The 27843-nt window shown below is 33.8% G+C and overlaps 1 protein-coding gene across 1 annotated transcript; it reads right to left on the bottom strand.

Annotated features, from left to right (window-relative positions):
* Positions 1-27668, bottom strand: LOC133188346 (uncharacterized). Its single transcript, XM_061323727.1, has 39 exons — positions 27557-27668; positions 26585-27145; positions 25198-25434; positions 24413-24976; positions 24273-24311; positions 23845-24150; positions 23412-23669; positions 23242-23271; positions 22545-23114; positions 22380-22412; positions 22157-22285; positions 21835-21972; positions 21467-21496; positions 21267-21384; positions 16304-16443; positions 15557-15671; positions 14893-15032; positions 14460-14597; positions 14116-14142; positions 13848-13962; positions 13234-13463; positions 12896-13010; positions 12516-12790; positions 11638-11755; positions 11133-11278; positions 9986-10100; positions 9136-9347; positions 8168-8282; positions 7567-7790; positions 7161-7295; positions 6694-6732; positions 5855-5884; positions 3186-3221; positions 2706-2816; positions 2373-2522; positions 1779-1896; positions 1470-1684; positions 899-1022; positions 1-177 (listed from the first exon to the last, which is right to left on the bottom strand). Exons 1-39 carry the CDS (start codon positions 27633-27635, stop codon positions 51-53), a joined length of 6402 nt encoding a protein of 2133 aa, XP_061179711.1. The 5' UTR covers positions 27636-27668; the 3' UTR covers positions 1-50.
* Between the last annotated feature and the right edge of the window lie 175 nt (positions 27669-27843).

Raw genomic sequence — 27843 nt, 5'->3', positions numbered from 1 at the left:
TAAACAATTGATACAAATAATAACAGTGTTTTTAACTGTTTTACTAACAATTACTGTTCCGTGTAGCCTGGAGGATAGTTGATGACGAAGCCTGCGGGACAGTTTGGAGTCTTGCAGCATTTACCTGGGCCAGGTGGATTCAGTGTACAGACGGGTGGTAGCTGCCAATCAACGCATCTGTAAGCATTAAAAATCATTATGACACTGTTCTTGTATTTTTCAAAAATAATGTAAAATTTAAGAGATTATATTTTTTAAATTGACAACACACGTAACACAGAACAATTTGTCATTCGAAACAGTTTGAAAGGACAATGTATGGTGAAGGTCGAATTTGGTCCCTTAATTGATATAAAAATAAAACATAGCTTAAATTTTAGTTTTTTTGCAGGCAAGACATTTAAATGATGCTTGTTTTAAAACCAGGACTGATTTTGACTCAAAGCATATATGGAAGCCACAAAAGGGTAACAAAGTGAACATTCTAACGAATTTCCTCAATGCTGATGGGATGTCATCTAATCTGAGAGCAATTGTTAACTCTGAAAACATAGAGCACAAGCTTCTCTATCTCAGATTTTCATCCACAAGACGCATCTCATACTGGTGCATGAAATATATAAATATGGCAGATAAGAAAGATTGCTCTCTGTGTAATCTGAAACGAAATGTACTTTTAAATTGATGAAAATTTGACTAAAAATGAAACATTCGGAAATTGACAAATTGTGTAATCTTCCTGTGACCTCTCTGTATCGTATCACTTAGAATCAATGCTCATTTTGTAACAAGGATGACAACAGGTTTTAGATATGAATTACTGCACCGTTATAAGAGACATCTCAAAACCAGGGGCCAGAGAGAAGTCTTTGCCTAACTTGTCCTTAACAAAACTCACTTGTTCTGACATGTGTAGTAACCCCTTGAAGCGTCTGCGCATGTGCATGTGTATTTGCATCCGTCGTCGAATTTTTGCCCTTGTTGATACAATTGTCCATTGTATAAACATCCCTGGGTCTGACCTTTTACAAAATTATCCGTTTTAAATAATTGCATGTTTAAGCAAATTGAGGTACATGGTATTGGTATCATGATTAAAAATATGATTGAAGATACATTTCGCTGATTGCATCAAACATTATATCTGTTTATAGCATCTTCTATACTAGTTTTTTTGGACAAAATAATCTGCAGTGTTTATCCTAACTACTTAAAAAGATGCTTAAAGAAATCAAAGTTTTTGCAAAAGAAAAGAAAAGAAATATACATAAACACTTTTCATAGGGAAATCTTTTGTGGTATGGTATCTTCACTTGCATATCATCCGTTGGATATAAAATCCATGTAATAATTTTAACCGAGAAATACCATCTCTTTACCAATTGCTAAAACGGTGTTAATGCATGAAGGCTGAAAAGAAGGGGACAACTACCTTTTTATGTACTTGATAGTGTATAATATCCATGTACCTGAAATAGTTCCACCTGTTCCTCCTGTTCCTGTCATGGTACCAGTTCCAGTTCCTGTCATGGTACCAGTTCCGGTTCCTGTCATGGTACCAGTTCCACCAGTTCCTGTCATTGTTCCAGTTCCGGTACCTCCAGTACATTGAGGCTGTCCACAACATTGTCCACTTGGTTTAACAATGACACATCCTTGTGGAAGGTTAGTATACTGAGGACATCTGTTAAAAATAAAAAGAATTGTGTAGAAATGTATAATAATTTACACCGCTTGCTCTCTCTATTTCTCCCCCTCTCTCTCTCTTTAATACTTACAGCGCCCTACATACATAATAACCACGTGATGCATCTGAACAAGTGCAGTTATAGTCACATCCGTCATTCCATTGTTCTCCTTGACGGTACAGTTGTCCTTTGTACAAGCATCCGCCACCTAAAAAAAGTTTTAAGCAAATGCAACTTAAAAATAAAGGTATTTTTTTCCCCCAATATTGCACATGAGTGAAATATTCTATTGACCATTTAAACATGCAACACGAAATGCATAATTGACATTTGCAATGAAGAAAAGTTGGAGAATGACTAGAACTTTGCTCTGCAAACCAGAAATAGAGTAGAATATTCCCCCTCACAATCCTAAAAATGGAAATGGCTTCTAGAGTTGAATGTACCGCTGAAAACTGTCTCTAGAGTTTCCTACATGGAAAACTGTTTCTAAAGGAAAATCACCTTAAGAAAATTGTACTCCAAGAGTCGGATTTCAGAAGGGAGATATCCCTCTTGGAACAATTTCCCCCACAGCCAATTTTCTCCATCCCCTGTTAGTAACCCCCTGCGTTTCCGTAGAATGTAGTTATTCATCAATCCCCATAATGTCAGTAAAATGTGTAAAGCATATCTTTTTCATACCACTTCCTGTAAAAGAACTGCCTGGTATAGCAGTCACCATTCCTACTCCTGTCATACCACCCTGGGTTCCAGTTCCAGTACCACCAGTTCCGGTACCTGTTCCAGTCATACCACCAGTACTTCCGGTAACAATTATGGTACCGTTTGGTCCTAAGATATCAAATATATTTTTCACTCAAGAAAAATAATTCTTCAATGAGTTTCTTATTAAATGAAAAATTAATATCTCTCTTGGAATGATTTGAGCATAGTTTGAAACTGGAGATTTTCTTTCCAATTCATATGAAGCCTTTCTTTTGACATTTATCTCTCGTAAATCATGAGCATAATTACCACAGAATCCGCAGTAGGCAGGACAGTTCTTCACAGCCCAAGAAATATAAGGTTCTACACAAGAACTCTTGGTGAATTCCACACAATTAGGTAGAGCATCCCGACAAGCCCCTGTAAATGAATGTCATATCTATGCAAGTATTAACAAAATAAAAGCGTATAGGTTAAGTTGAAATACTAACAAACTTCTTTTCTCATGTGTAAGTTTTTTTCTGAATGTTTACGACAAATTTATGCGCAAGTTAGTCATTTTCTGATTTAAAAATCTATTTATAATTATTTCATAAACACCATTACTTTTCTATGTTTAAAATATTTTTTTTGTAAATTAAGGGTCTTTTCAGAAATCTCAAAAACACTTGAAGACGAAAATCGGAAAAAATTTTTACAAACAAATTTTAAGTATCGTGCTAAAATAAATCTTTAACAACCGAGTATGGAATGTGGTTAAAAGTTTAAAATTCGTGACTAAATGCTTACCTGTTCCTGTTCCAGAAGACCCGGATGTTCCCGTTCCTCCAGTTCCTAAACCATTCAAATAGTAATTTATTCCAATAAGCTCAAAGAACATATTTTAGTTAATCTACGAACAAAACATAAAATAAAATCAAAACTAAAGGTGCCCCAGGGTTCGCCGTGTTTTGAAAAAATGGGCTACACTGTGATGCTTAACAATGTTTCGACAAATAATGATTCAGTCCGACATGAAAAGAAACTTTTATCGATTTTTATTTATATTGTTCTTATTCCCTTGAGATGTTCTTGAAAAGATGTTTTTTTTTTTAAACACAGATTCATAAGTTCTTATAAACAAGAGGCCCACGGGCCTTATAGGTCACCTGAGTATTGTGTAACAACTTTCCAACAATTGAATTTGGTTTGTATTTTAAACCAGAGGCCATGTAATTCACAATTTTGAAAGAGGCACTATTGCTCATCATAACTATACAGTTAGCATGCTTACTTTGATTACTTAATACCCAGAGGCAGAGTAAAAGAACAAAAACAAGAGAAGTAGGAAGATCAGGATCAACAAAATAATTAGTCTAGTATTCACTATCAACTCAGAAATTGAGTTCTAATCTGTCCCCCACTTAACACTAATCACCATGCAGCCTATTAACAAACTATTATTGCTTCTGTACTATTTATAAACCCATATTAAGACCTCTAGCATTGACCTCTCTTATGGTCTTTGAAGAACTTTTAATAAGATAAGTTATTTTTGTCTCATTTTTATTTATCTATTACTTACAGGTCTACCTGATTATTAAAACTAAGAAAGTACTTTTTTAATTATACGATAAACATTCTTGCATAATTATCTTATTCTATTAACCTTTCAAATACATTATTTACAGTGATTAATTATCAAAGGTGAATGGAAAAGGGGAATAACTTCTCTCAGTAGAATACAAATTAATAGAGCCCTGCCCAGGACCAGAATGCTTAGACGAATGGTCCAGATGTTTAAAAATCTGGTAGAAATACGCTTACTCATATCATTTAAACTTTTACTCGGTTTGCTTCCGATATGCCAAGAAGCAGAGAAGAATTTCACAGGTACAATGCATTTTCACTACAGATTCAACAAAGCCTTACCCTAACACCAGAACCCAAGACCAAGGGTCAAGAAATTTACAAATTTGGAAGAGTTACCCTCATCATCATTACTATGGACTTCAAAGAATTAACACTTTTCCACTATATTATCAAAAGCCCCCCCCCCCCGTCGTTATGCCAGAACCCCTGACCCAAGGACCACAAGATTTAAAAATTCTGTTCGAAGCTCCCATTTTTATCATAGCTAAGCAATTTATTTATCAGCTCAACACTAAGGAGCCGACAGGATTAATTAATGATTAATTAATAGAATTAATGCTTTTTCACTATATAATCAATAGAGCCCCCCCCCCTTCAAGAACCCCCAAAACTGAGGCGATATATTTAAAAATTTTGGAAGAGGCATCCTTGTCTATCATAATCATGCACTTAGTTTGTTAAAATAATCTCCAGTAGCAGAGAAGAAGATTTTCAAAGAATTAATGCATTTTCACTATATAATCAATAGAGCCCCGCCCTAACACCAGAACCCCTGACCCTGGGGCCATGAAATTCACAATTTTTAAAAGGGCACTTTAGCTCATCATAACTATGTACTTAGTTACTTTATTTAAGACCCAGGAGCAAAGAAGAAGGTTTTCAAAGAATTAATGCTTTTTCACTATATAATCTATAGAGCCCCGCCCTAACACCAGAACCCCTGACCCAGGGGCCATGAATTTCACAATTTTGAAAGAGGCACTCTTGCTTATCATAACTATGTACTTCGTTCCTTTATTTGATACCCAGGAGCAGAGAAGAAGATTTTCAAAGAATTAATGCATTTTCACTATATAATCAATAGAGCCCCGCTCTAACACCAGAACCCTAACCCTGGGGCCATGAATTTCACAATTTTGGAAGAGGCACTCTTGCTCATCATAACTATGTACTTAGTAACTTTATTTAATACCCACGAGCAGAGAAGAAGATTTTCAAAGAAATAACACACTTTCACTATATGATCTATATAGCCCCACCCTGGGGCCAGAACCCCTGACCCTGGGGCCATGAATTTCACAATTTTGGTAGAGGGCTCAATGCTTATTACAATGATGCCAACAGTTTGACTGCTTGATGTCCAGGAGTAAAGAAGAAGATTTTTAAAGATTGCATTATTTTTGGTGGTTTTAGCCCCACCCCTCAGGCCCCAGGGGGGCAGGGACCATGAAATTCACAATTTTTGTTCCCCTTCACCCATAAATGCTGTATACCAAATTTGGATGTAATTGGTTCAGTGGTTCCCGAGAAGAAGCTGAAAATGTTCAAAAGTTTACGACCGACGAACGACGTACGACGACGGACGAAAACGGATAGCAATAGGTCACCTGAGTTTACTCAGGTGACCTAAAAATAAAAGATTAAAAACAAAAATTGAAGATTAAAAAATTCTCTTGCTGTCTCCTTAATAATGCTACAACACGTTTTCTTTGTAAATTTTATGGGGTACATATTATTCCAATTGTTCGTAAGATGTTGTATACGGAAAGAATGCTAGAAGTTGGTTTATATAAAAAAGTATTTGATCTTAATTTCTATAGCCTCACCAGTTATCATGGAGGGTGCCACTGGAACTCCTGCCGATAGATAAAAGGAAAAAGCATAAAGCATAAAAACAACAAGCAATTAAGCCTGAACAAAAGCCTGCAAGGAAGAAGGCTGAAGACAGATAGGCATGTATTGAATTAAAATAAATGTCTTTAGCCTCATTCGAAATCATTGACACTGAAAAAGGACTTTATGGTAAATAAAAAGCAATAGCCATGCACAGTTAAAGCATGCACAGCATAAAGCAATTAGATGAACAAAATCTAAGTCTTTTTTAAGATATGTGGGATTGAAGCAAATAAATTTTCCCGAAAGTTAAGTACTTTTTAAGCATTATGGATCTCGTTATTATGAAAAAATATGATGATAAATGACAGACTTTTGATAAAATGAATGATTGTTGAATGAAAAAAAAACAATGTGCAAATAAAGGACGAATTATTACTTCTGGTTCTGGTACATATGTTTTTGCACGATAAATTGCCAAAATAGACATTTTTTTGCTTAATTGAGCACAGTACAGGATCCATAATTTCCCCTTTGAAATAGATGTTTTAAATACAAGGCTGTATTTCTGTAGGTCTTGCAATACTACCGAAGAGTACAAAAATTAAATAAGAACATTTAAATATAAAGTTCGTAAAATTAAAACGTCCTTGGTAAATGTATCCGTAAGAATTAAACGATACGTAATATCGAAAACAATGAATGATACCAGAAATTAGTGATATGAATGAACAAATACACAAGGCAGAACACGTAAAAAGCTGCATACAAATATTGTTTGCAATATTTTTTTCAGCAGCGACAAGCATCACTTTTGACCAGAAGTTCTAACCTGTTACAGTTCCTCCGCTAGTGCCCGTTCCTGTAGCTCCTAAAACGATATATTGTATAAATAAGGAATAGGTATTATTAATAGAATCAGATGTATAATCCAGTGTAAAATAAAATTGAACTAGAATTAAACGTTTTGATCAATCCAAAGTGTAGTTTTTTCAATTATGAAAATATTGTTAAATTGACCAATGTCTGTAAATTTGAAAAAAAAATTCCCAAAGAAAGCAAAAACTTTAAAAGTAAAATTGATCAAGTGGAACCTTCACATACACCCTTGGAAATTTTGAAATAACTATAATAAACCAATTTTTGAAATCACTTCCATATTCATATAAAGAGTAAAATTGAAAGTTTGAGTGAATATCTTTGGAAAGCGAAAAGGGGGCAAAAATTCCTCCTCTGAAAACTACACAAAAATATACATCATGTGAAATATAAACTTGTAACAATCTACTTTTGACTCACCACAGTATCCACAAGTCTTGGGACAATTATATTTGGCCCATCCGATAAACTGGCCAGAACAAGATTGGGTACCAAAGTCTTTACAGTTCGGAATTTTGTCTGCACAGACTCCTGGTGAGGTTGTAGTCTGAGTTGCTGTGAAGAAAATTCTCTTATTTCAATTTACATTCATTCTAGTTTTAAATTATCATAGCATTCATTTTGATTTCTACAAAAAGTATGAAAGTATAATTTTATTAAGTACAAAATTTTGTTTAATGTGATCGAGTTTGTATTTATACTTATTTGATTAAAAGATTAAAGGGTAAGTATAGATATACCCCATTTATTTAGTTAACATTCATATCATTACTGGAAATTTGCAATCGTTTTTATTCAGTACTGTGGAAAGTGAATAAGGAATTACTTGCGGTGCCATTCCCACAGAATCCACAGAATTTAGCACAGTTGTCCTTTGCCCAACCAGCGTAGGGTTCGTGACATGCGTAACTTCCGTAAGATGCACAGTCAGATTTGACGTCACGACATGAAGCTGGGCCAGTTGGGTTGCACTCTGGTCTCTGGCAACACCTGTCATTTGCGTCTGGCACTAAATGGCATTCACTTGGCAGTGTTCCATAACGTGGACACCTTTGAGGCAGAAACAATTGTGTCTTATACTTACTCTAAAATCACATATATGTATTTTTGTGGGGTCAAATTTCGTGGTTTAAGGGAAAAATATGGGTTTGTGGTGATTTGATTTCGTGGACAAAGAATTATTGAGTAGTAATATTTGTGAAAAATTACATTTCGTGGTGGACATAAATTCGTGGATCTCTTCATTCCTCGAAAACAACGAAAATTAAGCCCCCACAAAAATTAGTGATTTCATAGTATATACTTGTATGAATCGATTAGACACATTTAAAGGGGTTCAAAAGTAAGTATTAAAATCCTTATATTAAAGGAAAATTTCATCCTTTGATATAAGCAAAGATGAACGAAACCTCGAAAAAAGGCGTTACCTATCACTGCAACGGTAGACGCCCTTTGCTGCATCGATGCATTCACAGTTATAGTCACAGCCATCTTGCCATGTCTGTCCTTGTTGATAGATTTGTCCCTTGTAAATACAGGTACCTGAATAGAGTATTGAATAGTACATACATGTTGTTTTTGTGTAACTTGTATTTATATTATACATAGAATTGTAAAATCTGTTTTCATTATTTTCTGCTGCTTTATGAATTGTATGTTTGTTTATCCGTTGTGGTTTTTTAATTGATTACAGAATGAGTTCTTTCAGGTGAACGATAAAAATACTTTTGCTCTCGACATCAACTGTTCATTATATAGAATCCTAAGTGTAAGATAATTTTCATATTTACAATTAGTTTAATTCCTGCATTCAATGCCGTGCTGAAAACGTTTTTTAAGACAAAAAAAAACAAAACAAAAAAAAAAAACAAAAACAAAAAAAAAAGAAAAAAAAAACCAAAGTGTAATCACGATTTGATTTCATTTATCTGAGTAGCTTTCCTATTTTATAGTTTGTTACATTATTTCTTTATACTTATATGTATATTTAAATACTTTTGTTTACGAAGTTTCCTTTTCTTTCACGATATCGTGTCGATATCGAATCATGATTGTTCAATGTATTACCCCCCCCCCCCAAAAAAAAATGTGTTTTTTTAACATGTGAGTAACTTGAATGCTATCACTTTATAAAGATTTCCTTATTGTGTTGATATCGTCGATATGTATTGTCTAGTATTGTTTAAACATTAAAGATTGTCGTTGTTATCAATATCGTCGATATCGACGATATCGTTTTGATACCATTTCATTTTTATCATTGCTCTTATGGTTGTATTTCTTTGTGCAAGACTTGTGCGTATGTACTTTTCCGAGTACGAAGTTTGCCCTGCTGTCACTGCTGCTAACACTGCATCAAAATAAATTGAACATATTGCGTAAAACTTTAACATACTTGAATAGCCTGTAGTTGAACCGGAAGTACTTCCAGATGCAACTTGGGGTCTGCCTTGTCCGGTAAAACTTCCAGTGTATCCAGCTGGGTTGAATCCACTTACTGTCTGACCAGTGCTTCCGGATACACTGCATTGTGGGATACGGCAACAGGAATCTTTAGGATCAGTGACGTAGGTACATCCTACAGGGATGTTGGAGTATTGTCCACATCTTCAAAAAGTTAATGGTTAGACTTTTACTTCACTTCTAAGTATTATCCTTAGGCAAATATTATTACATATTACTTTGCAAAATCAGTTCCAACTAGATGAACATTAATCAGTTAGAATAAAGTGGAAAATGCTCTTTCCTACCATTCAATCAGTTTATTATTATTTGTGTATTTTGTGTATTTAAAACTATAAAAATAAATTGCAATCTTTATTTCGTTTTCATGAAAAAAATTCAACACATTCTCACAAAAATTTGGAATTGAATATTCAGTTCGTAAAAAATTTGAGAAATGTCCTTATAAATCGTCGGGTATCAAGTCAGCAGTATAATAAAATGTTGCTAGATACCGTGCGTTCATGTACCTGATGAATTCTCTAAGCAAATTTTCCAAGCAAACTCGGCGTTTGTAAGGCAACGTAAAATACATTCAACTAAAGAATAGTTTTATTTTGATTTCATTTTTAAAAGAAAATTGTAACAATTTAGGGGTGTTTTTGTTAAAGGGCAAGAAAATTACTATTTTTGACCTCTTTATGTCTTTGCCCAAATACTCTACCAAAATGACAATTATAATCAAATCAATAGTAATTTATATTTAGAGGGTGGGTGTAGTGTAACTTATGGACGTTAATCACCTTTCTGTACACTGGTAGTATTTATTTTTGGCGTCCTCACATCGGCATTTGTAGCTACAGCCGTCCATCCATTCTTCTCCCTGGTGGTAGTATTGGCTCTTATACACACAGTAATCTTAAAAAGAAATATTGATAAAATGATGTATCCTTAAAAATCTACAATTGGAAATAATATGTATATAATATTAGATAATTTCCCGTAATATTTCTAAATAGGGAAATAACATGCATTTAACATTCAAAACATTAAACACAACCTTTTTAAATTAACAAGTAAAATTTCTTCCTTGATATCCAAAGATTTGCTTGAGCTATCATGTTTTTCAACAATCTTTATTACAACTATAAAATAGAGTAAGCGTTTTTTTTTAATCAGAACATTTGAACATTCAATGTTTATGCCTCACAAAATAAATAATAAAGATATACTAGCAACTATATTACTTCATACATCATTTTTAACTCATTTATAAATTCAAACTTATAAGCAAATGCGTTCAATACCATGTAATATTTAAGTTTTTAATTTATGATATACAAGTACCGTGCACGTGAATCCAAATATTCGAGAATATTTTTATGCGAATCGTTAGTTTGAAATTCAGGCATACCTGAATATTTTTCTACTGAGAATTATTCTACATAATTACACAATTTTGTTAAATAGTTCACGGCGATAAACACTCGCTTAAAAAAGGAAGTTACCAGACTTCATATGAATAAGGATTGGTTAATTAATTTTTTGGTATGACATATGATTGTACTTTGTGAAATTCACTGCTTCATTCATTTTAAACTAGGCGGCTAAAATAAAAAAAAAATGTGTAAAAGACAACCTCAACTTCACAAAGTGTTTCTTTAAACCAGAAGAAAAGAATGGTTTTCAACAGGTGTGAATTTTTATATATAAAGTAACAGCGTTCTAATTCTTGAAAGACAACATAGTTATAAATCATTATTCTTAAAGTCTTTCTGTCCTTGTTTGAGTAGTAGCAGTTTTAAATTAAATACATGTATACTGTTTAATTTCCTTAATTATAAGTACTTCAAGATTGTGCATACCTGACATTTTACTATGAATTTTATATCAGAAGTATTTCGTAGAATTCGATATTTAACAGAGAAAAATCAATTCAAAACAATATACCTCCAGTTCCTGAGGCAGGAGTGGTTCGAATTAGAATTGGACGGGGCGTTGTTACAGTTTGGTCACATACATATGTCTGGCAACAGGAATCCTTGGGGTCCTGGATCATTCGGCACTGAGGAGGAAGGTTTTGGTAGGAGGGGCATCTGAAGTTTACAAAGAATTCCATGGATCATTCGACAAAAATATCTACATTATATATTTACTCCAATAATTGATATAAACGTTGGCTTCACGCTTTATAATTTTAATCAGTTTTGAATTATTCTAGTTTCTTCAAATTTGACAATTTTCGAAACCTCTAAGTTCATGATTTTTAAAGTTCTCAAGAAAATTCCCAAGAATTCTAAAGTTCTCAAGAAAATTTACCATCACCTTTTTCGAAGATTAAGAACGAGAACTACTCTAAAAAATCAAACAAATATAACGTTTCCGAATATAAACATTACACAATATTTACACTGGTTTAACATTTTGTTAACTGAAATTTCATTATTTATGTTACCTATCGCTGCATCTGTACTGTCCAATGGAAGCATCCACACATGTACACCTGTAGTCACAACCGTCATCCCAGGTCTGTCCCTGCTGATGAACCTGTCCTTTGTAAATGCAAACACCCTCTGCAAAAATATGATGTTATGTCAATTCTTTTTAATTCCGCTACTGCATGTTTAAGTGTTATGTCATCTTGTAAACATCATAAAAGGAACACTGAAAAACACTGTTTTAATTTCTGCATTCGCTATGTCTTTTGCAGGAGTGGGTAAGCGTTAAGCCTATCATAATTTACCATCGACAATTTCATTGTATATGCAAGGTTTGAACAGTCTTAAGACGTTCAGGGTAGATTTCAGTTCAATTAGTAATAGCCTCAAATGGTGCTTTTATCAACACTATAGAATTGATATTTGAGCAAGCACAGATGCCTTGAAAATAATACGGTTTTATTTGATCAATTTACCGAATATTCTCATTATTATGTATTTTCATCAAATTTTGTATCCTTAATGCTTTGACAACATTATAGCAAAATATTTCCTATATGAGATCTTTATACTAAAGAATTACCTAATATGTGGTGAATAACTATATATATATGCCAGAGAAGTATGCTTTTACTGTATATTTTCAGAAGTAAATTATACTTTAAAATTGATGATAATACATTTTAATCAATGAAAACAACAACAACAAATTTATTATTTGCAACTTCACCAAAATTTGGATCACATTTGGCCCTTTTCAATGATTTGAATTTGATTGTGAAGGTACATAATATTTATTAAATATGTCAGATCTGATATGTGTATAATCGAACCATGAATGTGATCAGAAGAGAAGATTAAAAAAAATGCACATTTTAACATTACTACAACTCACTTGTTGATCCTGATACAGTTGGTCCTACATTTCCAAAACCGGTGAAGGAGGATGGGGTTCCGCTTCCGCTAGTTCCTGGTCCGGTGGTGCCAGTCACGGTAACTGGTGGATATTTAGCAACACCATACCCTGTGATACCTGGGCCATACGATGGAACAGGGACATTAATCAGAGTAGATCCAGCTGGTGGATGACAGTCTGGCACCTGACAACATGGATCATTTGGATCTTCCTTCAGTGTGCATGAAGCATCCAAGTTGTTAAATGAGGGGCATCTAGTGACGTATGATAAATTCATATGAAAGGAATCGTGTATACATTCATATACTCATTAAGCAATACAACTTTTAAAGTAATAAAAACCATGGAAGAAAACATACTTTGGAGAACATCTGTATCTTCCTGTTTTGGCATCATCACAGACACATGAGTATTTACATCCATCCACCCATCTCTGGGACTGCTGGTACAACTGTCCATTGTAGTAGCATCCATCTGGAGAAAGGTGAAGATTAGCACTAACGCGTTCAAAAGCAATATTCTATTTTAAAGATTTTATATAACCACCATTCATTACAAAATAGTTTTATGATCATACTGTTGCTTGTCACAACTGTATTTAAGAACATACATGTAGGGCATCATCAAAATCAGAAGTTACTTTCATTTATTTTGGATTTCATTCATATAAATATCTATGATGGAAAATTCTACAAACCAATCTGCTTGGGTACAAGTTGTGGTGCTACAGTGGGTGCCCCTGGATTGAGTGGGTTAGGAGCAGCTGTGGGTCTGATAGATGGGATGGGATATCCTCCAATGGATGGCACCGTGCCAGAACCTACAAATGTTCCCTGTGCCCCAGCAGTACAATTGATAGTAGGACAACATTCACCATTGACCTTCACCATATTACATCCAAGAGGTAGATTTGTATAATCAGGGCATCTGAAATATATTTTGTGACAATTATTCATTAACTCGTGAATAATTAGAAAAAAAATCACTGCTTTAATCCCTTTGTCTGACTGTTAACAATTTAAATCTACAGAATTTTGAATAAGAAACATAACTCGTTCAATTTCTACAGAATAAAACTTGCCTTGTATAAAAGATAATTATATATATATTTGTTTATCAACATCTTCATGTAATTTTGATTTTTTTTTTCAGATATTTTATTTTTATAGAACAATCAAAGATTTATCTGCAAAGTTTATATTACTTAATAACTTGAAATATGATATACTTGTATTATTAATATTTTGTCTCAACTTTCGAATGAATCATAATTTCATAAATGTATTATACACTGTCAAAGTGTTTCCATACCTCTTATTGCACCTGTAGTATCCATACTTAGCATTCTCACACAAACACTCATATTCACATCCATCATACCAAGTTTCTCCTTGTTTGTGAGTCGTTCCCTTATAAACACAGCGGTCTAAAAATGAAATATTTAATGATTTGAAAAAGACATTTAAGAAATTTATTTCAAGAAATGAATATTACTGTTAGATATTTAAAGTAACTGATACAAGGTATTTATTAAAATTGATAAGATAAATTATATTAATAATTTAGGAAACAATATTACCATCAGGTCCTGGTTGGTTCAACAAAGCTGAAAATAAAACATAATTTAAATCCATCAATCAAAATCAACGCTACATGTCTATATACGAATTTATAGATAAATAGCTAGATATTTAGTTAACTGTGATTTACATCTACATGTACTAATTAGTATGATTAGGTCATTGTCCTTTTTAAAAACACTATTTATTTGATTTGTTAAATCATTTTCATAATTTGTCAGTTTTAGAATACAGAAAATTTCTCGGAAACAATCAAATCATACATCGTTTTCTAAATAATTGTAGGTACCATTTTGGAAGATTGAATTGAAAATATAAAAAAATTTGAAAATAGGACACCTACGACAGAATCCACAGAATTTGGGACAGTTAACCAGAGCCCAGTCTCTGTAGAGTTTGTCTGTACATGTGGCCAGTTGGTATTGGTTACAGTTATTGATCTTGTCAACGCATGGTGGAGGAGCTGTTGGCTGAGTGGTTGCTACAATCAACATTTAAAATTTCAGTATAGCAAAGTGGGTTTGACACAAAAAATAGTACAAACATATTTGCCACACTGAATTTGGAGTGTTAATATATAATACAAAGCGACTACTACTAAAATCATTTAAGTCATGAGAGAAAAAATAAATGCAGAAACATAGTGAGGCCCTTTAACGAATCGGGAAAACGGTAAGAACAACTATTTGAATAACAATTAAGTAATTAAAGAGGGCATAAGCTAAACTAAAAACTTAATTATAGTTTCAATGAAGACAGCAATATAACTCTTGTACCTGTCCCGTTTCCAGAAACAGTTCCAACACCAGAGAACGTTCCATACTGGTTGCTGAAGTCACATCTTGGCTCCTCGCAGCATTTACCGGGAGGAGTCTCCAAATGACAGATGGATGGAATATTCTGGTAAACTGGGCATCTGCACGGTTAACAATTAATATATTTAATTTTATGAAATTAGGTTTGAAAATGAAAAAAAATTAAAAAATTTTTTAGAAAAAATTTGAAAATTAGGTTTAAAATTTGAACTTTAATTGAAGTTTTTGTCAAGTAGATGAAAGGATAGTGCTTATTCATAATTTATTTATTTCGAAAAATAAATAAATATTTTGAAGAAAATGCTTTTATGGACAATGTAAAAGCTTCATTTGTGTTAAGGTAGATAAAGGACTTTGATCTTTCCATTTCTAGTGTTAAGAAACCAGTTCAAATTCAAATATAGAGGCTGCCTCATCCTGTCTTGTCGGAACAGTAAGTAATGGCCATACATATAACACTTCTGAATACTTTTTATTCAATCTTTCAAAATATAGAGCAGATATTTTGAATATCTTGAACTGTGTATTGCAAAAAGTAAACCCCACCAGTCAGAGACACTAACTTTGATTGAAAGCTTTCTAAGGTATGGCTATCTGATTGAAAGCTATCAAGGGCGTGGCTTACTTAGATTGACAGCTCCACATTCCAGCGCCAGCATCAACACACTGACAGTCATATTCACATCCAACAGACCAGGTCTGTCCCTGGTAGTAATTTTTACCAGCATACATACACATGTCTGGAAAAAAATGGTAATGTCTTTCACAATGTGTCGAACAAAAAAACAAACAAACAAACAAAAAAAAAAAAAAAAAACCCATACAAAAATCAAAACAACACAAAACGCAAAACGAAACACATGTCTGGAAAAAAATGGTAATGTCTTTCACAATTTGTTGAACAAAACAAACAAACAAACAAACAAAAACAAAAAAAAAACCCATACAAAAATCAAAACAACACAAAACGCAAAACGAAACACTTAGTTTGATTACCAAAGAAACATTTACCTTTCTTGCATAACATATACTGCTTTATTCGTCATTTGTATAAACGTTTATTTTACTTGAATTTATGGAATTATAGATTGAGTTCAACTGTTTCTCAATTTCATATATATTTATTGATACATTTTGCTGGCATATTTTAATGATAATATATATATGACATCCAATTGATGGAAAGATTTTTTTTAAAACTGGGGACATTTAGATCTGTGTCATAGCCCAACGGAATTGAAACTCTTTTATACAAATAATTGCCCTACATAAGGGAAACATGGTCAAAATGGATCCAAAACCTGACCGATACAGAGACACAACCTGACGTGGGCCAGTGAACTAGAAATCAACTATCTTTAATGATACTTACTGACTCCATTAACGTTGACAACCTTCTGGCCAGTCTGAGTCTGGTACTGAGGGTTAAAGTTACAAACAGGCTGTAAACAGCATTCTCCAGTCTTCTTTGTCAAAGTACACTGAGGAGGTAGGTTGTAGTAGGCGGGGCATCTGAACAGTGTCATTTATTTTATTTATGACAATTGACAACATTGGTATGAAGGGAATTTCAAAATCTTTCCATTATTTATAGTTTTTAAAAGAAACGCTCGATTCATTGGAGACTTCATCAAATTATATTGGAGGTTCAATAATTTTTCACAGAAAATTTCAAACGTATTTATTCACTAGAAAATCCTACACTTTCCTTTCTTTCAACTGTGCAATAAATAATTTTGACAGCGCAAAGGAAATATAAGTAGAAATGCTCATAGAACAAATGCGTATGATATTCAAATGCATAAATCATAAGATCATGCGATTCTAGTATACCATGATGGCTCAAAAAATCGAACTTTTGATAGCTGTTAACAACAAAACATAACTGAAAATATGTCAGGACTTCTCTGATATATTGTTAATAAAATGCATTTTTTTCTATGCAATATTTTGAATATTTCACAATAAATTGTATAAAATAGTTATAAAATGCAAACCCCTGTGTCAATAGCAGAGTACGTGAAACAGATTGGGACCGATTGCTCAAATGGGATATAAAAGCCTATACTGGATAATATATCCTTAATGGGATAAAAATTTACTGTGCAAATAAAATAGAAAACTCTTGCAATTTGCATAAATATACAATGGAATATTGAATGGAACAACTTTTGGTAAGCAAGTTCTTCTGAAACCTTACAATTCAAATTTTGTGAAATTGATCCCAAGAAGTTTTGAATTTTCTGTGGGATCGATGTCCTAAACAGTTGGGATAAAAGAGCTAAATCCACGAAGGGGCTAAATCGGCCTATTTTTTCAGGAAAATTAAACTGAGGGGAAGAAGAGAATCAACAATAGAAATATTATCCTTAAGTATCAAACTTAAAAAGTATATGCAGATTTTTTTATTTGATGACGTCATATTTGTACAGAAAACGTCTAAACACGTGCACTTTCATACTTTTTATCAAAATAAAGCATTTTTTCCGTCTTTAGTTCAATTTTTTGCTGTGGCCACACCCTTCGAACAAAATTAAATTTATACCATTAAAAAAAGAATTAAAATACGAATAAGCAGAGCATATTTTAATTTTGTTCGAGGGGTGTGGCCAAATCGAAATTTTTACTTTTAGTTCGATTCCAATCTCTAAGCACAGACTACCACAGTGGAAATTACGGGGCATACCTCACATAAATTAAAAAGAAAAGATTTTGTATTGTTTTTGTAAATACGAAAAAGTTTAGAAATGCAAATGTTCTGTCTATAATATGTTATTTTGTGTGTTGTGGTGCAAAAAAATACGAAAAACTCTTGTTTAACGAGACCGCATGTAGATGCAATAATGTCGACTTTTTGTACTTGTGTGTACTACGTGCCTCAGTCCTGACCCAAGACTTTTTCTTCACGTAGCTGATCTCTATTTAACTCATCAATATGCTGAAATGTTTAAAATAATTATTCCTAGCTCATTTATTTGTATTTTTTTTTTTGCAACTACATGTACCGACTCCTCGTCACCATGGTCACTATGTAATCAAAGGGAGATCACCCGCAAAACGTGTACATCAGTGGCGGAGTCGAAATAGCTACGATACAAGTTGATTACATCAGATGCAACTTCCAGGACGTACATATAATGATTGTTTCACCACCTTACAAAACATAAATTATGTATGTCGAGAAGTTAGCAGCGACCATATTCGCTATCTAAGGGACTCTCAGATCAGGAACCCTTGGCTAGCGAAGCTAAGATGAGCATCGACAGGCATCACAAACGTCATAAACATGGTTAACGTTGGATTATATTCCATACTGCGTTTCAGAAATTGCCGTCGGCTTTTTAAGACAAACGATTGATTAATTTTTATTAGGCCTAGTGAAAAAAATTTCAGATCCGAGACCCCATAACATGTTACGAAATATAGAACCTAGAAAATTCGAGTTGACATCAAATAAACAAAATAGATTGATTTTAAATCTAGACTTCGATTTTACAAGATCGTGTGTACTCGTAATTTTTGTGATAGGTCTTTATAAAACAAATACATTGTACAAACGAATAACTTACTATCAAGGTAGTGACAACTCTTTAAGTAAACTTCAGCATCGTCTGCATTCTGTGACCTAGCCGGCATATGAAAAAAAAAATCAAAGGGAGGCTACTTGCTACCCCCTTCTATTTTGAGTTACTCCTCTTAAATGTAGCAGGTCTAAGGGAGAGAGGGCAACCAAGCTTAGCAAGCATGGTAGTGTAAATTATTCATAAAGGGGGGGGGGGGGCTATTACAAAAATAAGTCAGCGGTAAGGGGGAGGAGAATTTGGGATTCCCACCCTCACTCATTCTCAATTTCTCAATTTTGGATGAACTTTAATAGGTGGAACAGTTCGACCAATTTGGCAATTACTAGTATCATTTAAACAAGAAAGTGGTATTAAGTGAATTAGTTATACAATGACATTATATTAATCCTTGTATGTATAGTGTGGAAAAATCCATGCAATCGCTGTTTTGAATTTTTTTTTTTCAATCTGTATGATAAAAATGCATACATGTATGTCCCGAATGTATTATTGTTATTTTCTCTCTCTCCAATTTTCAGACAATACGTAATACCTGTGAACAATGCAATAATGTGCTACTCATTATAGACAATTAATGCTTTGGACGGTAGTTTTACTTCTTTGAATTAAATAAGTAATCTACGGATTGTAATGATAGTCATTCACTACTGCCGGTAGCTGTTTCCGTGTTGTTGTTGTTGTTGTTTTTTGTTTTTTTTTTTGTTTACAAAAAGTCCCGATCAGAAAAAGTCCGAGTATTAAAAATCTCATATGCCATATGTATACGATATTATGATTATTTCATCGTCTTCTATACTCATTATCGCCTATCTATTTGTGGTTGTGTTAGAAAGTGTTAGAAAGTGCACATGGAGACACGAAACGTTATTAGCAGCTCGACAGAATAATTTCTTAATATATATGAAAATTATGAGTAAAATGTTAAAACTGGCTTTGAACTATATGAAAGTCTGAGTTGTTGAGATTATGTTTCAATTCACCAGATAATTATTGCTTTATGATTTTATCAAAAGGGTTTACAATAGTACTCCCCAACAGGGGAGTGTGTGAGATATGAAAGTGAATCATTTTCATTTCTGTGGATGTGAATTACAGTGCCAAAATTCATAAATAGAAATAAGTCCTTTTAAAAAAAATGTTTTATATATGCTGTAGCTGTAATTGACGCTAAGATATTTTTTTTCTACACTTCACATTTATTGTTTTGTCTGTTATCGCGATGTGCAGCATAGTCTGCAGAAATAATCGGCATGATCCAAGTTATTATCACATGGAAAGGTTATCCTCTTTGTCATTTGGAGATCTCGTATATAAGATTAACTTTTCACTTTGATGATATAACATATTGATCATTAATTAGTGAATTTTATTTTGATTAAGTGATTTCAATTGAATAAAGTGGTATACATGCCATTTCGGTTTTTTTTAAACTTCATGTTCCGTTTTGAAATTCAAATACTTCGGAAATCTTGTGTTTTCTTTGAACTCTTATTTGTAAAAAAAAAATTAAAATGCATTTTTTTTTGCTGCCGATTTGATGCTTTGCCAATCTAATTAAAATTAGATCTTTGATCCGCTCCTACTAGATCGCTACACAGCGATCTATTGGAGCGGATCAAAGATCTAATTTTAATTAGATTGATGCTTTGCATCAATTTTAACTTGTTCAAAGTCTGTAGTGGCTTCTTTCCTAAACATGCTGCCTTGTGGAAAGCCCTAAAACGTCATTATTTTTCGTGTATTTCATGTACATGTATTTTAATACAAATTCATTTCAAATGTCCGGGAAATGCTTTAAATTACGAAAGTGCAGCGAAATCTTCAGAATGACAATATAATAGATGGTCACTTCAAACATATTCATTTTTAATGCAACTTTTTTTTTTTAATTTTATGTATTCGTTATTAAAGAGCACTAAGTCTTGTGCATTCTTTTATAAAACCTCTTTCTTTGTTTTTACGCCATGGGACCATACTACAACACATTTAAGAAATAAAATCCTTATCCATGGCTACAAGTGTATATTTTACTACAAAATTCAGTTCACCTTAAATTTGATAGATTAACACTTGCTGTAATTTTCAGCTTAATCTGTCCCCTATTTTCATTTAAATCGTGTTACATATAACCACGATTTTACGAGACAAATGTTGTAAATAAATATTTCGTTAAAATACAAATAGCTTCAATTTAAATATAAACCCAAAAGTATTCAAAACATCTTAAAAAAATCATTATTAAATTTTCCTAAAATTTTAAAGAAGAGCATATTTTGGTGAATTTTATTCCATTAACGTACATGTGTTGCTTTGTTGTACAAAATGTCAACGTCACAACATAAAGTATGTTACGTCAACGTAATGGCGTGATAGTTTTGATAAGGAAAACAATACTAAGTTTAAACGTCTGTAAAAAGAAAACCAGAAAAGATATTGTTAAAAAATAAATTGTTTTACAACATACAAATCTTAGAGTATTATGTGAGAAAGTTTCATTTATTTTGATGACTGGGCCGATTTTGGCACTTCGTGGATTTAGCTCTTTGTTCATCAAATGAACATTTCTGCCAATGTTCAATATTTGAAATTTTTTTTCTTTAATTTTTGCAATGGAAATTTATATCCCATTTGTCAAATTGGTCCCAACCTGTTTGAAACTTCAACAATAATAAGAAAGATTGGGCCTTTCTTTGATACATGTAGATAAGTGAGGTAATATCATGAAAATATAATTGTTACCAAATAACATACTTGTTGTAGCAGCTGTATTTTCCATGGAGGGCATCATCACATGTACATTCGTAAGCACAGCCATCGGACCACCTCTGTCCCTGTGTGTATGTCTTGCCGTTGTAATAACACTTGCCGTCTGAGAAAAAAATACTTGAAGTTAGAAGGTTAATTTCGGAATAACAACTGATATGTTTCGTGAAAGAAAGACTAATACTTACAGTATCCGGGTTGTCCCTTTGCATCAGGACCTGTTAAACAAGATAATCAAAAAACAATTAATTTCGATAAATAATTTATAATTCCTGACATAAACTTAACTTCCACATTACCTTTTATCAACAGCATATTTTGTGCTTAAATGAAAATTCGTTTTATTAATTTACTGAAAAAAGAACAATTGAAGAATTATACCATTTTTCCTGTGTTTCAGAAGAAGGCGTATTTTTAAGATTTACTGGTAATAACTGTATACAGTGTTAAGAAAGATGAATTTATTTAAAACGAACTTGAAGTTTTGTAGAATTTTTTTCCTGGGATTAGATATGTCTGGATGGCATAATGCTTTTAATCTGATTAAAATACATACTGCAATATCCACAGAATTTCCTGCAGTTTGCCTGAGCCCATGGCTTGTACTGCGTGCAGACATTGGGGTCAAATTGAGTACATTTCTGAGGGGCAGCGAGTGCGTCCTCACAAGGAGGCGGTGGGGTCTTGATTTGAGCTGAAATAAATGCATAATTCTGACATATTATTGTCATGTTAGTAGACATTGAAGTTATCTGTTAAGTATAGTAGAGCTATATTATTGCTAAATTAGTAAAATTCTGTTAGGCAATGTACAAGCATATGTAAAGCAATAAGACGTCTTACTTTTAAACATCGAACTAAGATATAAATTTACTTACGTGTACAGAATTGACAGAATCTCTGACAGTTTATTTTAGCCCAATCAGTGTATTGTCCGATACAGGAGGACTGGCCATATCTAGCACAGTCTGCGATGGCATCCTGGCAAGGGTCGATTGGTGGAGGAGCTAGAAGGAGAAAGATAAAACACAAGTTACTTTCACATACTTGTAGTCTATTCAAATACTTCATTTGTATTTTTAATACTTTTTTAATACTTACGAGTCATATTGGGTCCAGGAGAAGGAGGAATAACTGGAATAAAATAAAATGTTTTAGCCTTAAGTAAAATAATTTAAGATTGTGTTTCTTCACAGAATTCAAAAAATCCTCATTCACAATTCACAATACATATATATGTATTATATTTAAACTCTTTATAAATACCATTGCAGGTCTTGGCCTGGAAGGCGCCTTGGATTTGCTGGAGCTGGTTGAAGTTAGTAATGGTCATAACGTGAGCACTGTCAGGATCTGAAGCAATATCATTCAGCTCAGATTTGGAGATGCCAGAACCAATACCGATAGAGAAGACGTTGATACCCGATTTGTGGGCATTGTTAGCTTCTTTGACCGTCTTGGGGTGGTTGTTGGAGTTTCCATCAGTGAGAACAATGGCGATATTTGGTACGTTTGAACGGTCACCGTTAGCGGCGGTGAACATTTTGGAGTACATTGTGTTGAGGGCGTCTCCTGTGTTGGTACCACCGCTCTTATAGGTGATCTTATCTAGAGCAGCTAGAAGAGAGGCTTTGTCCATGTGGGAGTTTAGTTGGAACTCTTGATAGGGACGACTGCTGAAGGTTTCAACACCAATCCTGATTTTGTTCGGGCCAATGTCAAAGTTTCTGACCATGTCCTTTACGAAGTTGATCATTTTGTCGAAATTTGGTTTCCTGATGCTTCCAGAAGAATCCAGAACAAAAACGATATCGGCAACACTTCCAGCGTTGCAGTCTACAGATCAAGATAACAAAAATAAGTGATACATTTTTGTTCCATACCATGGTATCCGTCTTGTGACACACTGATATTTGAATTTCTATATATATGAAAATATTGCTATTATTAGAAATTCACTTACTAGGAGCTGGTCCTACGGTTGGTTTTGCCTCTGAGAATTAAAAAAAAAATATGTTGTATATTAACCAAAAAAAAAAAAAAAAAAAAAAAAAAATTCTGAAAGATTTTTCAACTTGAAATCCGAATGTTCAGTTAATTAATTGTAAACGTCGTGTGATAGATTATTCTTACGTTCACATGTCTTGGATGATAGAGATCCTTTAAGTGAAGTCAGAGAGTCGAAGCTTTCAGCATGGAAGGTGTATTGGCTGTCAGGATTTGAGGAAATAGCATTTAATTCATTATCATTGATTCCGTGCCCAACACCTATGGCAAACATGGTAATATTGTCCTTTCTAGCTTTGTCAGCCTCGGCAGAAGTCAACTGTCGGTTGTTGGAATTACCGTCCGTGACAACAATGGCAATTTTCGGTACACCTGGTCTCTTTCCTGGACAACAAAGGGTAATACAATGTTGTATGTTAAGACATTTTCTAATATTTGGCGAAATCCGTAAGTTTTCAGCGTTAACAGAGTTCAAAATATCTCACTTTTAAACCTTCTTCAAGGAAATACAATTTACATGTAGGGGACGTTTCGATTAACATAAGGTTTGTCTACTTACCTGCAGCAGCAGTGAAACTGTTGGCATGCATAAACTGGATGGCTTCACCAGTGTGAGTTGAACCAGACTTGTAAGGAATATGACTAATGGCTGTAACCAAAGATTGCTTATCCAGATGAGAATTCAAATTGAATTCAGCTTTGTGTCCTGTGGAAAAGGTGTCTACTCCAATCTGAACATCATTTGGTCCAATATTGAACGTCTGGGCAACACCTTCTACGAACTTCAACATCTTGTTGAAGTTGGTGGACCCCACGCTACCAGAGGAGTCCAGTAAGAAGACAATATCGGCCTTAGCACCACAATCTTCATAAACAGATGATTAGTTTCATATTAAATGTAGTAAAGCTGAATTCATAGGATTTCAAAAATATTTTGATAATTTCTCTGTCTACTCTTTTTACTATATTTGTTGTATATAACTCTACCTGTTTTGTTGGCTGGTGGTGGGGCGGTGGTTGCTTTGACTGTGGATATAGAAGAACACAATATTACCTATTACCTATTATTTCATAACAGTGATAAAACAAAATGACAACCAAAGGAAAATTGCAACAACAGTGCATACCTTCGCAAGCTTTTTGTGCCAATTCACCATTGATCTGTTTTAAAGCGTCGAAGTTGTTGACAACGAAAACGTGAGAAGCATCTGGGTCAGTAGCCATAGCGTTCAATTCCTGTTTGTTGGCGGCTCCTACACCGACAGAGAAGACGGTAACACCTTTCTGTCGTAATCTCTGGGCCTCGGCAGATGTGGCAATAGTACTGGTTGATTTACCATCGGTAATAACGATAGCAATCTTGGCAGCATTATTTCTTGCACCATTGGCTGTCTGGAAGCTCGTTTCCCGGGCATATTTCAAGGCATCAGCTGTGTTAGTACCTCCAGAAATATATCTGATATTATTGATAGCATTTGCAAGGGATTGCTTGTCGTGGTGTGCATTTAAGTGGAATTCCAGATGAGTTCTGTCACTGTAGGTGATGACACCAACTTCTGTTCCTGTTGCACTGATATCCATACCATTGACCATGTTTTTGACGAAGTCCAACATCTTCTGGAAATTGGTATTTCCTACACTACCGCTAGAGTCGAGAATAAAGACAATGTCAGCGGGAACAACACCACATCCTGAAAAAAATATATATAAATAATTGTATATGGGGGCTTAAACTCTAACATATTATAGATTTAATATCTATAAAAAAAAATCATATGCTACAATGTAGCTCGAAATTCAGAGTGCAAGAACTCACCTCATGTAAGATACTAGTCAGATAAAAACCACTAGTTTATAAAAGGGTTGAATAACTTGTATCATATCGAACTTTTAGGTCTGATCAGGAAATTACCTGGTCGGGGAGTCGTGGTGGGAGGGGGTCGAGTTGTTGGAGGTTTGGTGGTGGGAGGGGGTGTCGTTGGACATGCTTTAGTGTTACAGGTTCCTGTTTCTCTTGCTGCTCCAACACAGTTTTTACCTCCATTGGCAGGTGGGGGGTTGTTGCAAGACCTTTCTCTGTAGTGAGTTCCTCCACCACAGGTTTTTGTACAGGGAGACCAGGATCCAAATTTGCTCCAAGCCCCGTCGACTGAAACATGAATGCATTTCGTTCTTTAGCATTGTCTGACATCCCATATGGTCAATTTGGAAAAAAATGCATGACTTATAAGGTAAGAATTAACATTATTGCAGAGTATAGGCTAGTGGTTGTATAGAAAATATATGACTATTAGTGTCTTTTATAACAGATTATATAAAGCTATAAAAAAAAATTCCAGTTTGTGCCCCTACCTAACTTCTATGAAACAGAAAAAATATTACAATATAAAATAATCTTTATTGTTTTATACAGTCCTGCATTATGAATTTAAAAAGGATTTCAATGAATTTTGTCAATATATGTTAGCGAATCGCACATTGATGTGTTTATTTATCATTTTTTCAAATAAATTACATGTATGTTATTTATTAAAATTCGAAAAGTATGGGTTCTGCAGACAATTAGATATGGAAAAAAATATTGAAGTATTGTTCTACTTAAAGGAAGGTCAAGAAATGTAACAGAGATATACATGTCGTATTCTATGACATTTCCTGCATGTGTTATTTACTGAAATAAGTCTACGTGAAATAAGCAATGCTCTACGTGAACACACCCTTGTGGAACATTTGTTCATTTTCCAGACAAGCCCCTAAAATTTATTGCTATCTACGTCGCATTAGTAAGGACACACACAGTAAGTCTATGATCAACGATAATACACTGAAAACCTTGATAATATCAAACTGTTACAATTAAAATTTCCGAATTTGATTTTTACAGAGACTAAAAGAGGAATGAGACTTTTATTGAAACATCTTCCTTGTTATGTTCTAACATACTTTGGATAATGCCAATTATTTAATAATAAATAAATACATGATTAAAAAAAATGAGAATATTATTTTTAATACTGAAATTCCAAAAGGAAGCAATGGGTGCATGTTGCAGATCATATACTTTAATAAATGAGAAAAAATAAAAGACTCTAAACAATGCCTCACTTGGTAAGGTAACACATTCAAATTTGAGCTTTGTGGCTTGCTGATCATTAAGGGTTTTAGCTATTTCAACTTCATATATTTTATTCATTCTGTCTGACACAGAATCTGCTATATAAGCAAGCACATATTTTCTCATGATGATTATCAAGAAAATACTTGTTCAAAATAGATGATAAAAAGATACAATAACCAACCTTCACAAGCTGTCTTCTTCAGTTCTGCTTGCAGAGTGTTCAGAGCATCAAAATTAGACACAGTGAAGACGTGTTTCGAGTCAGTTGCAATATGTTCTAATTCAGCCCGGTTAATTCCACTGCCAATACCGATACCAAATGTTTTGATATTCATACCATGAAGTTTGTTTGCCTGAGTAATAGTGGCCTGGCGGTCATTGGACTGACCATCGGTCATCACAATAAGGATGTTGACCACATGGTCTCTGTCCCCAGCAGCCGGTTTAAAGTCATGATCCATGACGTATTTCAAAGCCAAATCGGTGTGAGTGGAACCCGATTGGTAAGGTACAGAGCCTATGGCATTTAGTAATGTACTCTTAGATGGATATTTGTTCATGAAAAACTGATGGTGAGGAGTCGTGGCAAACGTCTCAACACCAATCTGCACATTGCTAGGTCCTATGTCAAATGTGTTAGCGAATTTTTTCACAAAGTCTAGCTGCTTTCGAAAGTTTGCAGATCCCACAGATCCTGAAGAGTCAAGTAAAAACACAATATCTGCGGGAACTGTGCCACATGCTGCAAATATTAAAAAAATGTTACCGTAACATTGAAATAAAACCGATTGCTTCGGGGAATTCTTTTTGAAGTCAAAGCATTCGTAAAAAAACTTTTGTTTGCGTTCAAAAGTAAATATATATATTTGCTGCAAATGGATAGAAAATCACATTGTCTTTTTCAATCGAACACAATTCGAAACAAAGTATTTTCCAAACTTTGTTAAGATAAGAAAATATTAAATATAGTTTCTCATCAAAAATGTTAATCTTTTTTTTAAATAAAATATTACTGATTTTAGAAAGTTTTCAAATGTAAATGATAATAAACCTTGAGTAACGTGTTAAATCAATGTCTACGATTAAGTTCCAATAATTTAAAAATCCTACTAGCATATGATAACAGATCTACTGTAAAACGAGGGTCACTTACAGGGTGCTGCAGTTGCAGCGCTTTCTGCGCCCCTCAGGCTCACAAGAGCGCACGAAAGAAGAATGAAAGCCTGACGCATGTCGGCCAAGGACCCTGTTGTAAAATGATCTGATCTAGCCCCGATCTGGCCTTTTATCTGACCAAGTTCGCAAATTCTTTGATAGCTAGGGATAGGAAGATTTTGATACCTTCTTGCTTATCACGGCAAATTCATATGATACTTCTTTGTACTATTTGTGTTTACAGTAACTATGATGTTGATTTTCATTTTATCATCAAGGACAGTT

The sequence above is a fragment of the Saccostrea echinata genome, unplaced genomic scaffold, assembly GCF_033153115.1.
Source record: "Saccostrea echinata isolate AGI-Se365-2 ecotype Australia unplaced genomic scaffold, CSIRO_AGI_Sech_v1 ptg000016l, whole genome shotgun sequence".
NCBI classification, from domain to species: domain Eukaryota; kingdom Metazoa; phylum Mollusca; class Bivalvia; order Ostreida; family Ostreidae; genus Saccostrea; species Saccostrea echinata.
Note: the sequence above shows the minus strand (reverse complement) of the source record. Positions and strands in the feature narration are given on the sequence as shown.

What these genes read in the sequence shown, in the direction of transcription:
- LOC133188346 (XM_061323727.1), bottom strand. Translation starts at nt 27,635, where the DNA reads ATGCGTCAGGCTTTCATTCTTCTTTCGTGCGCTCTTGTGAGCCTGAGG. An exon ending in ACCACCAGCCAACAAAACAG is followed by an intron (nt 24,151 to 24,272) that starts GTAGAGTTATAT and finishes CTGTTTATGAAG; the next exon opens with ATTGTGGTGCTAAGGCCGAT. An exon ending in TACTACAGGTGCAATAAGAG is followed by an intron (nt 13,464 to 13,847) that starts GTATGGAAACAC and finishes AATATATTTCAG; the next exon opens with ATGCCCTGATTATACAAATC.